Source organism: Gossypium hirsutum, chromosome A10, assembly GCF_007990345.1.
Source record: "Gossypium hirsutum isolate 1008001.06 chromosome A10, Gossypium_hirsutum_v2.1, whole genome shotgun sequence".
Classification (NCBI taxonomy): Eukaryota; Viridiplantae; Streptophyta; class Magnoliopsida; order Malvales; family Malvaceae; genus Gossypium; species Gossypium hirsutum.
The window spans coordinates 59,333,236-59,345,758 of NC_053433.1; the positions used below are offsets into that span (position 1 = coordinate 59,333,236).

The window sequence follows — 12,523 nt, forward strand, 5'->3', positions numbered from 1 at the left end:
TTGCAGCAATAAGTACTATGACCATTTCACTATCTAGAAAATTCACTCCTATCACTACTATTTTCGAGTCAGGTAACTCCACTAAGTGGTTCATTTCTTCATCATCCAATTGAATCATTGGTTCTAGTTTTATATATCAAATGATGGATAATACAAATATCTTTTTAACCTATATAAAAATACTTCTAAAATTGTTCTAGCTAACGGGTCCAATTCTCATGTTCTTGGATCTAGCACCGTTATCCTACATCATCTATTTCTCTCAGTTATGCATTAAACATACTCGATTTTTCTTCCAACTTATTGATTGCTAGTAAGCTTACTTGTGCCTTAATAGTTGTCTTATTCTTTCCAAATCATTGTCTCTTTCAGGATCTTACGAAAAATAGATTAGGAGAGGTCATGAGTTTAGAGGTCTTTTATCTTCTTGATACATAAATGTTAAGAGCTACTGCTTGCTCTAGTATGCAATGTCCCTTTGAGGTCATTACTGGTTAGGTCTTCCCTCTATTTCTAGAGTCAATAAAAGAGTTGAGTTTCTTTTGAGTTAGTCCATTATAATGTTTGGTATAATAATAAATTTAGCCTTCGATGTCTACATATTGTCATTTTGGTCTTAATTCTACAAAATTTAATAAATTCAACATTAACATTTACACTTTTATACAAATGTTGCAGGATAAATTTGTTAAATTAAGACTAAATTGACAGAATGTGAACTTTGATGGCTAAATATATTATTATACTAATCAAAATCATGTACAATTGATGAAAAACATTAATGTCATGTTAATTATCCTTAGTTGTTCACTTTCGAAATTGAAAATGATTAAATTGTTTTTGATTTTTTTGAGAGGGACTATAGAGGTCTTTTTACCCTTTACTTTGTATCTTTTGTGCCTCTTGTACTAAAATTAAAACTCAATTTAATTTTTTTTTTCTTATTCTGTGAAGTGATAATATAAAATACATTTTATGCTATGCTTTCAATGTTTATGACTTAAAATGGTATTGTTCATCAACCCTTTCTGTTGATACTCTTTTCTAGAATAGAGTAGCTAAAAGAAAAAAAATAGAAATTTTCTTGAATTGGCCAAAGCTCTCCTTTTTTAGATAAGTGTTTCTTAGATTATTATATAAGTCACAATATTTCTTATAGTGATAATTATATATATAATCCTTAGATTTGAGATCATCATAGTCCAACATTGTTTTTTGGATTATTATGTACTATAAAAAATGATGTTGATTATGCCACACTTTGTATAGTAAGATTTGAGTGATTAAGATAGGATTTGTCTCTCTTGCATAATAGAAATAATATCTCATATAACATCTTCGAAAACCCCATGGTCATAATGGAATAATTTTGAAAAATTATGAGTCAAATTTGTATGAATAAATAAAATGTTAATTATAAGCGTTAGTGGAAAAGATAATATGATACGGGAGAAAATTTAAAAGAATGATTTATTAAAAAATATTAATTTGAGATATAAATTAAATTGTAAGGTTTTACAAAATGTTAGGGTCAAAGTGAGAAATTTATAGTAAAAATGATTAAAGTGAATTAGTAGTAAGATGTGTGAGGACATGAAAAACAATTTTACCAAGAGTTAGTAGACAATGATGATGGAAAGATTTTTCTTAATGGATAAGTAATAAAAATCTTATTATTTTATTTTGTTTTTATTATTATATTGGTGATATTTTAAAAGAAAGATGGAGAAGGTTCATCATCTTTCTCCATCTCTTTCACATCACCATAGAGAAAAAGAAAAAACTTTTCATTCATTTAAAAATTGATCTTCTATCTCCATTAAAGACCCTTCCAAGCTTAAAACCATCAACTTTCTTTAAAAAAACTATAACTTAAAAAGCTTAGATTTTTTAATAGAAGGAAAGTGTTCGTATTTGAAGAGAGAAAATCTAGATAATGTGAAGAACTAAAATTTTAAGGTAAGATCTTCATGATTTAATGATAGTTTTATGTCTACTTTGATTATTTGAACATGAAAATGTGGTGGATAAAGAATATAAATTTTTCATATTTTATGATATTGATGTGAAATGAAGAGAATGAGAAGGAAAAAGATAAGAGTGTAGACAAGGGGAAACAAGTAGACAAAACTTGAAGGAAGTCTAATTTAGCTAAATTTGTAAGTACTCTAGAATTCTTTCTTACATAATTAGATTTTATTAAAATGATAAATTAAGGAGCATGCTAATGTTATGAGTTAAGTACTTGTAACTTAGTAAATGTGTGAATGATTCAAGAAAATAGGAAATGGTTGCGATTATTGTTGATATGATTAAATGTGTAGAAAAAAGAACTAAATTGTAAAATGTTAAAAAGTTATGTGGCTGTGAAAATATGAAACTTGATTGTACTTGTGATGAATATTGATTTTATAATAATGTTAAAGCTATTGCAGACAAGTTTTGAACTTGTACAATATAGATGGCATGTCATTAGAAATATCATAGCACACTTATGAATTTAGTACTATGGTGCTCCTGAAACTAGCACTTTGGTGCTCCTAAATTTAGCACTTACGTGCTCTTGTATTTGTGATTTCATTTTGTTTATCCTTTTTGCTCACTCGAGTCTACAATGGGCGAAATTGAGTGATACATGAACAATGCATGAATGATTAAAGTATGCTAAGTGAAAAAGAATGTAGACTAATCTTGTTGCTATTGTGTACTTTATCTACAACTAATTAGCATGATCATGTTAAAATAGTTAATTAAACTTAGTGGTAAGGTTTGACTTCTCTAGTACTTATCAAGCTTTTACAAGCTTAATGTGTTCTTTTCAATGTGTGGGTAAAGATTGTTTTGAAGGCAAATTTTGAAGTGACTCTCGCCATCTTTATCTCATCATCAAGCAAGGAGCGAAGAGTACGAAACTTAAATATCGGTAATAAGGTGGCATGTAAATAGGATTAGAACCATATGAATTTTTGTTGTAACTAAGTGGTTCAATAACTATGTCACGCATGCTTAATGTCATTTTGGTACCTTGGGATAATTTTCTTTGAACAGATATACTCATGTTTCTTATGACCATTTATCACTTATGAATAGCTCTTTTATTACATTTTCGGACTCTATTTCAATTCCTAAAACTTTTAGGGAAGCTTTGTCCCATCCTGGCTGGCGGGATGCAATGATATAAGAGATGATTGCTTCAGATGGTAATAGTACTTGAGAATTGGTGGATTTTTCGCTGGAAAAAAGGTTATTGGATGTAAATAGGTTTTTGAAGTTAAAGTTAATCCTGATGCAGTTTGGGCAAGATCAGAGATAGATATAAGTCAACTACAAATTCTTGTGTTTTTGTTGGAGGGAATCTAATTTCTTGGAAAAATAAGAAGCAAAGTGTAGTATCACAGTCAAGTGCAGAATCTGAATACAAAACTACGACACAATATACATGTGAGGTTATGTGGTTACAACAGTTCTTGAATGAACTTGGCTCCCATATGTCGTTACCAGCAAAACTATAGTGTGACAATCTGTTATGCGTCTTGGCGTAGGATCTAGTCACAGGTCTAGACGAGAAAAAATTCTTGCTTCGACCTATGGTTACTCAAAAGGCAGATTCGTCCTTGACTGAACCCTCTCTCAAAATTACGTTTCTTTTGATAGAATAATTGCTTACCTCTTTATTTCATATTGGCAGCGTTTTATAGACTATTAATGACAAAAGAAAGAGTCCTAATTGACATAATATAGAATTCCTAACTTAGAGTTTATGAAGGAAATAAAAACCTAATATAATAGATAAAATAAGTAAAACTAAAACTCTTAGTAAAACCTGATATAATAAATAAATAAAACTAAAAACTCCTATTGCAATTAAAGCGTCCATATATCATTACTCCCCTTCTCGAAATTGAGCTTGTCCTCAAGCTCAAATTTAGAATAAACTTCAGAACTTATCCAAAATCATCTATCTCATCATCATTTTACTTGCCTTCAACATCTAGTACTTCTATCCAAAATAACCTTTTACATTTGTGTCTCATGGAATAAGACTCGCCACAATTATAACACAGCCTTTTAGCCCTTCTTTCCGCCATTTCTATCCGTGTCAATCTTTTAATAAATGGTGCAGAAGAACCTATTTTGTCGTTGTTCCTTGTTGGTTCTATTGTTTGTCCCCCTCCCTTTGCAATGTTCTTAGTTGTTGGAATGATTGAATTGCTGTCAGTGTTTTGGGAAGTTAGCCAATTCAGGATGGCTCGAGATGACAGTTTGGAAGAGACATTTTGTTTACGTTCCAATGTTTGAGCCATATTCATTGCAACTCTAAGGTTTTCTGGTTGTTGCATCTCAATATCAATTCTAAGTTCCTCTATCAACCCGGCAGTAAAGAGGTTTACTTGTTGTTGAGGTTTAAGATCAGTAGTCCTAGCCAATAGTGATTGAAATTAACGTTGATATTCCTCTACAGTCCCAGTTTGTTTCAAGCTGACAATTTCTCCCAAGGGGTTATTACTCATAGGTGGCCCAAACCTTACATGACAACACTCTTTAAAGCGCCCCCAATCAAGATTTGCCTACTCTTCTTCCATTTGATCAAACCACAATTGTGCCTCTCTTAAAAGATGGAATAATGCTAAGCTTACTTTGTTTTCTTCGTTGGTTCGTTGATTGCCAAAAATAATTTCGCATCTTTTCAACCATCCTAAAGGATCTCCAACACCATCATAAGTGGGAAATTCCATCTTAGAGCATCGTGGCACCATGCACCCACCGTGTTGCAAGTCTAAATTCCTTTTCCTGCCTCCGCTACTGCCCTGTTCTTCATTATTCTTCTCTAAATCTCCTTTCGTTATCTTTTGGAGCGAAAGAGATAATATCGCCATCTGCTCCTCTAATGTTTGTTACCTAGTAGCCATTTGTTCTATGAAAGCCTCCAGCTTGGTTATCAAAGTCTTTTCGTCACCCATGACAGTTGGCTCGGATACCAAGTTGTTATGCGCCTTGGTGTAGGATCTAGTCACAGGTCTAGACGAGAAAGAATTCTTGCTTCGACCTATGGTTACTCAAAAGGCAGATTCGTCCTTGACTGAACCTCTTCTTTATTTCATATTGGCGGCCTTTTACAGACTGTTAATGACAAAGGAAAGAGTCCTAATTGACATAAAATAGAATTCCTAACTTAGAGTTTATGAAGGAAATAAAAACCTAATATAATAGATAAAATAAGTAAAACTAAAACTCTTAGTAAAACCTAATATAATAAATAAATAAAACTAAAAACTCCTATTACAATTAAAGCGTCCATATCACAATCAAGTTGCTCTTCATATATTTTCCAATCCAGCCTTTCATGAACAAACCAAGCATATTAAAATCAACTATCATTTTATTCATGAGAAGACTCAACAAAAACTCATATCAACAGGCTATGTCAAAAACAAGAGATCAATTAAGAGATCTTTACAAAATCTCTAAATGGATCTCGAATTGATTATATTTGTAGCAATCTGGGAATGATTAATATCTATGCTCCAACTCGAGAGGGAGTGTTAAGGAATGTGTAGATATGTGAATCATAAGAAGATTAGATAGTTGATTATTAGGGATTAGATTTTGTTCACTTTTATTTTTCTTTCCTTATAGAGTAGGCTCTAAACCTGTATATCTATTGTATTGTTTGATGGAGGGTAGAAGATAGAAAATTCATTCTCTCATTCTCCTCATGTTTGATTATTTCGTTTCAGTATTTTATTTTAATATATATGGAAAAATTATAAACTCATCTACTTCTAGTAAAGTAATCAAGAAAAGACCTACCCTCAATTTTTTCTCCAACTGCAAGCTGCTTGTAAGTTCTTTAACTTGCTTTTCCAGCTTATCCTTGGCGTCTTGGAGTGCACCAGTTTCCTTGGCAGCCTGCAGACAGACAAGGTGTAATCAATTTACATAATCCTGCCCGTACTATCACGTTAGAGATGAGACTAACAAAAGATCACATCAAACAAATGAATTGTTTTCCTTTGGCTGGAATGGAAGAAAACTAGGATTACAAGAGATGACATTATATTATAATACCAACTAATGCAAGCAACATAAGCGTAGAAGATAGAATTAATATCCCATTTCTCAATAACTGCTGTTAGTAGGGGTTTGTTCTAGATATTCCTTCATTCTATAATTAATCAAAACGAGCAAAAAATACATTAATATTCACATAGCAATAGCATACTTTCGGGAATATCATCATCTATCAAGAAATTTTGTTGAAAACAAGATTAGATCAATAGCTTCAGAAAACTAAAGGAATAAAAGAAATAAAGAAATGACAAATTCACCATTCTTAGCTTCACTAATTCTCCAAATGCATTGCTTCCTCTCACGGCACATTGTATGATAAGTGCTGCTTCCTTTAACCGACGATAACGAAGGTTGGCCAACTTTCGTCGACAATGAGTCTGTAGTAGACAAGAACTCACATGGCTTCAGAACCCAAACAGAAATCATAACAAAAATTGCAGCTGGGAATTGCGATATAAAAAACATCAGCATGATTTCTTTTGTTAAATTAACCAACATCAATATTTAATGCAAGACAACTAAGATAACACAGAAAGGCTGTTTTTTTTATTTTATTGGAAATAGTTAAACCTAGAACCTCCTTTAGTGCAATCCTACTATTTACAACCTAGGGCACACCAGAGGTTGCTTTGGCTTTTTAGAACTAATAAGAGGGAATGTAGACTTTCTTTTCCCTTTTGATTTTACTTTTATAGGCAAAACCTAGGCCCTACATGAGAATGAACTTATTATAGTTTGATCTAGAATAAAGGAAATGCAGGATCTAAGTAATAAGTTCTATTCAACATACTCTCTTATTTCTGAATCCTGTTGACTGGAGATAATTAGGGGAAAATATAAGTTCAACGTGGTTGAATTCTTAGAAACATAGAGTAAAACGAGAAATAAAGAGGAAGGTAGTAGCTATTAATGTTTCCTTGTTTAAAAGAAATTTTTACTTTACCTGAATTACAGTTGCAGCTACAGTCCGCTTCCTGGACCGGAGCTCATTATGAGCACTAATGGCACGTAAACTTGCCTGAATGGAAATAGCTGAGAAACGCAAATTATTGTATGCTTTCCTTTTTAGAAACCTGCGTGCATATTTTTGAATTTTCAAACTAGCAGCTTCCCTTCTCATTCCCTCATGCAGATGGCGTGTCATTTGTCCTGCAAGAATGTTAGAGAAAACAAAAGGAAAGGTATATAAGACAATAGATATATTCATCAAACAAAAAATGACAATAGATATACATATAACAGCAGCAATTCCATCTTATGAAACAATCACGTCTGCACATATATGAAACTCTTGTTACCTCTACAAAAGGCTTGAATTTGTGTGGCAGATGATTTTAGCAAGACAAACTTTTTGCGACACATATATGTACAGGCTCTTCTCTGTATTTTTGTTCCTGACCTTCCCAAAATCTCACCTCGCAGACCATCCAGCTCTGCCATCTGACCAGCCCTAAGAAAAACTTTTGTTTTACCAATCTGCAACAGCAGAAAATCTGTAAGTACAGAATTAAGTGGTACAAGAGCCTAATGGAAGCAAAAAAAAATAAAAAATACCTAAATATCAAAACTGATGCAAGAAATGTGTAGTGTGGACATGCATGATATATAGGAACTTCTTAAGAAATAAATGGTTTGACAAAAGTTGTCCCAAAGTTTAACTTTTAGAAAATTTATAAATACATCATGTACCTGATAACCAGTGAGGTTACTCTTCTCCAGAATCTTTTTGCAAGCAGCGATATCATCTTTCTTGCCACTGAATAAGTAACTCGTGAATTCTAGTAGCATAATTCTAAAGAATAAAAGGTGCACCTAAACAGAAGTAATAATTTTGAACTGCAAGGGATAATCATGAAAAGCTACCTCTTATTTCGAACCTCTGGAGCCAATATGACAAACCGATCTATAAATTCATGGAACAGCTTTCGGGAGGGAAATCCGGCACAACTAATTCTAATTGCCTCCATCACTCCCTGGAATCAAACATGCATAAAAACTAATGGACTTACAGACAGGTTACTCAGGCATTGACCAAAACATAAAAACTTACCCCACATCGGAGTTGTTGTAGTACATTATTGTTTTCAAATATTGCTGGCTTAAGAGCATTATTTGGCTTTACACAACGAACGTAGTGTGGCTCAGTGGAACTCAAAGTCTCGAGCAAAGATTGGAGTTGTAGCTGTATAAAGGACATGGTATGCATGAGATGAAAGAAAATAGATGAAGAATATAATCTGCCTTTAACAGACACACCAAAGCTGAAACAGACCTTGAAGCCAGAACCTATAGAAGAAAACTTTGATGATTTGGAAGATTCCTCAGGTAAAGGAGGAAACAAGCTTGAAACAAAAGAGCACTTTGAAGCAGCCAGTAAGGCTTGATGCTCTGGAACAACATAATCTTTGTTCTTATCCAGGAAAAGCTCGGTTTGGTAAGTCACCTGTAGTAGAAATTCCATCCGCTCAATATTAAGAAGATTTCACAAAAGTAGATTAGAGAATCATAACTGATTATGGCTATTTCTAGCAAATGATGAGACCACATTGGATTTAATGTAACTGATTTAATTATTTATAGAACAAAAATCTGATACCGGTTTCTGTTATCTAGATTCCACATATATGGATTCCTATGCATAGTTTGAGTAGAGTTAGCTAATTGGATTCTTCTTGTTTAATCATAACCAATTTAGACATGTGTTAGATGTCAAGTTTAACATCCCTTTTCAAAGTTGGAGTAAGGAGTCATAAGCAGCCAAATACCCTATATATAGTGGAGAATAACATAGATATTTCCATCAGCCTCATCTTTTATCTTGCTATTTAAGTGCCTCTGTAAGGATGTCCTGGCAGAAAGAGATACTTACATCGCCGGCATAATGATAAATGGTGAAGTCAGTGCGTGACAACTTAGGCTTACTGAAGCGTTTATGGTCTTTAAAAGTCTGATAAAGCTTTTGAGCAAATGTCTCATGTGTTGATCTGGGGAACATGCTATGGAAATAAAAGGAGTTATAGTTAGAACTTCACTGGGTTATTGAAGCAAAAGAAAATCAAACTAGCAACTCTAGGTAAAAAAAAAATACAATTTATTCTTAAAATAAGTTTATCGTTCATGCGTATTCTAATACCTACCAAGCCTCATCAAGAAGAGCTATGATGCCACCAGGTTTCTGTAAGCAGAAAAGTGAACATTAATAGATAAAAGTAATAATATACATTATGGAAAATTATTCTCCCTCCCTTGTTTCAAGAAGGTCCTCTGTAGCTTCATTTTCAATATATCCATAAATTATGAACATCAAAAAACATAAAATGCCAACATAATAATTTGTTTCCAGCGTCTGTAGGATATGATCACTTAGATTCTTTCAATGTTGACATTTCATTTTTAAGAAGTTCGGAAGGGCAGTGGCTAACATTTTAAAATGGATGGAGTATTTATTCCATACAACAATCAACATCAACAAACAAGTGAAGTCGGTTGTGAGTGCTATCGTTTTTGTCAAGATGAATTTAGGAGGATTTGATGCATAACACAGGAAAGAGAAATCGGTAGAAACTGTTATGATCGAACACTTGGGTTTTTGTTTCAGTAAAAAAATAGTTAACATGCGGTAACATATGATCAAGCATTTTAATCAGTCATCTGTTCTATCTTTGTTTGCTTACACTCGAGCTTCTTGTATATTTTTGCTCTCTAGTTTGCCAACCACGATTCTGCAATTGCCAATGATAATTAAATCTTGATATGGAATTGTTACAATTGTGTGTTTGGGATTGATAGTTCATCTCATCAAAAGGAGAATAAACTTTGGAACTCTTCAGAGAGAGACTCTCAGGGTTTTCAGAAATGTTGCTTAAGGTTTTATTATTCCATTTGTTCTTTAAACAAGGATTAATCTTTTTCATAAAAGAGGAAACCTATTACCAAAGGACAATAAATCAACTAAAATAAAAAGATAATCAAGAAACCTAAAGAAAGAATAGAAGTGTTATCTAAGCCTTAATTAATGATTTTAGATTAACAATATTTCCTAACATAGATTTGGCCCATAACAACATCATAGGATGTGTTGAAAAAGATAACTCAATTAGATTGAATCATTCAAGAGAAGGCTTTAGTTGAAAAAGAAAAACATCATAAGAAGTGTTGAAAATGATATTTCAATTTATTAGATTTAATCATTCTCGTTTTATCTTGATTTTTCTTTGTACTTATAAAGTATTTATCTTGTTATCTTATGCCCCAAGCCTATCTAAAACAGTCATCTTAAATTATGTCCTACATTTAGTCTACCAGAAATTTCTACGTACGTATCACTTTGTACCTACATATAGCTTGGATTCAGTGTTCTTGATCTAAGAACATTTTTTCTGCCAATTTTCTTAGATGTTATCAAAGTTAATATTTATTAGTATCATATTTTTACTTCGTTTTTTAACATAAAAAAAGAGTGCTACATACAAGCCTTTATTGCTATAATTTTTTTCTTAGACTTTTTGGTTTTACTTCATTGTCAATCTTTGTTTACCTACAACTTAGTCCATAGTGTTAGAGAAAATTTTTATAGCTGATTTATATGGACCATATTAGGGATTTATTATTCTCTTTCCTTTCCTATTAAGCTATAATGCGTACAAATATGCATCTCAAGGTAGAAAACAAATAAACAATTTTCACCCAAATCGATTTCATTCTTCCTCCTTTACTAAATCTCATTTTTCTAGTATCAAAGTCACTTGGGTCAACTTTTTGAGTCCATGTTTTGCTGCTTTAAAACATGAAATGTTTTCATATCACTTTTAAAATGATCATTAATGTGCACCATCGACACAGGGAGGAACAAATGAGTCTCCTCAACTATTAGGGAATTTCCAACGACTAGAAGGCAAGCGCATGAAGCACATGCACCATTGAAATCTTTGCACACCAGTCACATGATGACGCATGAGGGCATGTAGGATGTTACCTACTCACCAGGCTTCGGCTCTAACGTCAATTCACGATTTTGACTCAAGCCCAATGGTTGGGTGTTCCATTGGAGGTGGCACTTATGGCATTTGGTGAGTTTTTGGGGTGTTGTTATTGTTCACTATAGTTCGTTATTATTCTAAAGGCTAGCTGTTCAATTTACTAGGCTTTTGTAGATCAATAAGTTTGTGCAATTTGTGTTTTTGAGGTTATTTGTTATTTCAGGGCTTTTGGAGTTAACTTGTAATTACCAAATTTACAAAGTATAGTGACTGATTTAAAAGTTATAATAAGCAAGATGATTCCGGTGATGTTTATGATTACATATCATAAATTGAATAGGTCTGACTATTTAGACTACAGCAAAACCGTAAAAATTTATTGAAAGAGTATCGATAAAGATGACCACTTGGTCAAGAATCCACCTATTGATGATGCTAAGTAGGCCCGGTTAAGAAATGATGCACAATTGTTCTTGTAGATCTATGATTCTATCAATAGTGAGGTAATCAATTTAACTAATAATTGTGCATTTGTTAAAGAACTAATGGACTATTTGAATTTTTTGTACTCTGAGAAAGGAAATATCTCACTGTTGTAAAAAATATGCCAAGCCTTCTACTAACTAGATAAGTGAGATAGGTCACAACATGTTTTTTCAATTTCAAGATAGCATACAAGGAGTTTAATGTTTTGCAACCATTTAGCCCAAACGTGAAAGTTAAATAGACTCATCAGGATCAACTCACTATAATGAGTTTTCTTTCTGGTCTTTTGTAAAAATTCGAGGTTGCTAAACCTTAAATCCTCTTTTGATTTAAGATCACATCTTTGCAAGATACCTTGACGGTGTATTGAAAGCTCTCATTTAGTTCAAACTAATAATAGTGCCCTTGTGGCTTGTTGTAATAAAACAAAAGGATCGAGTAGTCGTTACAAAGGAACTAGTAGTCACGATCAAGAAATAGGGTGAATCATGTTCTAATATTGTTATGAGCCAAGCCATACTAAAATTTTTTGTGTAAAGCTACAAAATAAGGTTCAAAGATCATAGTTATCAAATATTGAAACATCAATTAACAAGACCATCCTACAATCTAAAAAAGACACTTCTTCTATCACTGCTATTGCTGAGTCATGTGTCTCTAAAAAGTGTCTTCTTTCCTCAACTTCCAAATGGGTCATTGATTCCAGTGATACAGATCATAGGATGAGTAATTCAACTATCTTTCACACCATCAATTCTCATACAAACATTACTAAAGTTGTCTTAGCTGATAGATCAACATTTATGTATTCTAGGATCCGGCACCATTAATCCAACACATCTATTTCCATAAATTTTTTTGTTAAAATTACTTGATCTTACTTTTAACCTAATATCTATCAGTAAGCTTACTTGTAACCTAAATTATTTGTTGTCATTTTTCCTTGACCATTTTCTCTTTTAGGATCTTAAGACAAAGCAAATTAT

General features: G+C 32.6%; 1 protein-coding gene across 2 annotated transcripts in view; it reads right to left on the reverse strand.

Moving 5' to 3' along the window:
• Positions 1–12,523, reverse strand: part of LOC107897865 (myosin-6) — a 38,855-nt gene that overhangs the window by 10,785 nt on the left and 15,547 nt on the right. For both annotated transcript variants that reach the window (XM_016823449.2, XM_016823450.2), the window contains exons 14-23: positions 9,210–9,247; positions 8,942–9,068; positions 8,345–8,515; positions 8,123–8,254; positions 7,936–8,045; positions 7,762–7,828; positions 7,371–7,548; positions 7,016–7,221; positions 6,330–6,449; positions 5,812–5,910 (exon numbers count right to left, since the gene is read on the reverse strand). In XM_016823449.2, coding sequence (XP_016678938.2) covers positions 5,812–5,910; positions 6,330–6,449; positions 7,016–7,221; positions 7,371–7,548; positions 7,762–7,828; positions 7,936–8,045; positions 8,123–8,254; positions 8,345–8,515; positions 8,942–9,068; positions 9,210–9,247 — 1,248 coding nt within the window. The remainder of the gene's footprint in view (positions 1–5,811; positions 5,911–6,329; positions 6,450–7,015; positions 7,222–7,370; positions 7,549–7,761; positions 7,829–7,935; positions 8,046–8,122; positions 8,255–8,344; positions 8,516–8,941; positions 9,069–9,209; positions 9,248–12,523) is intronic.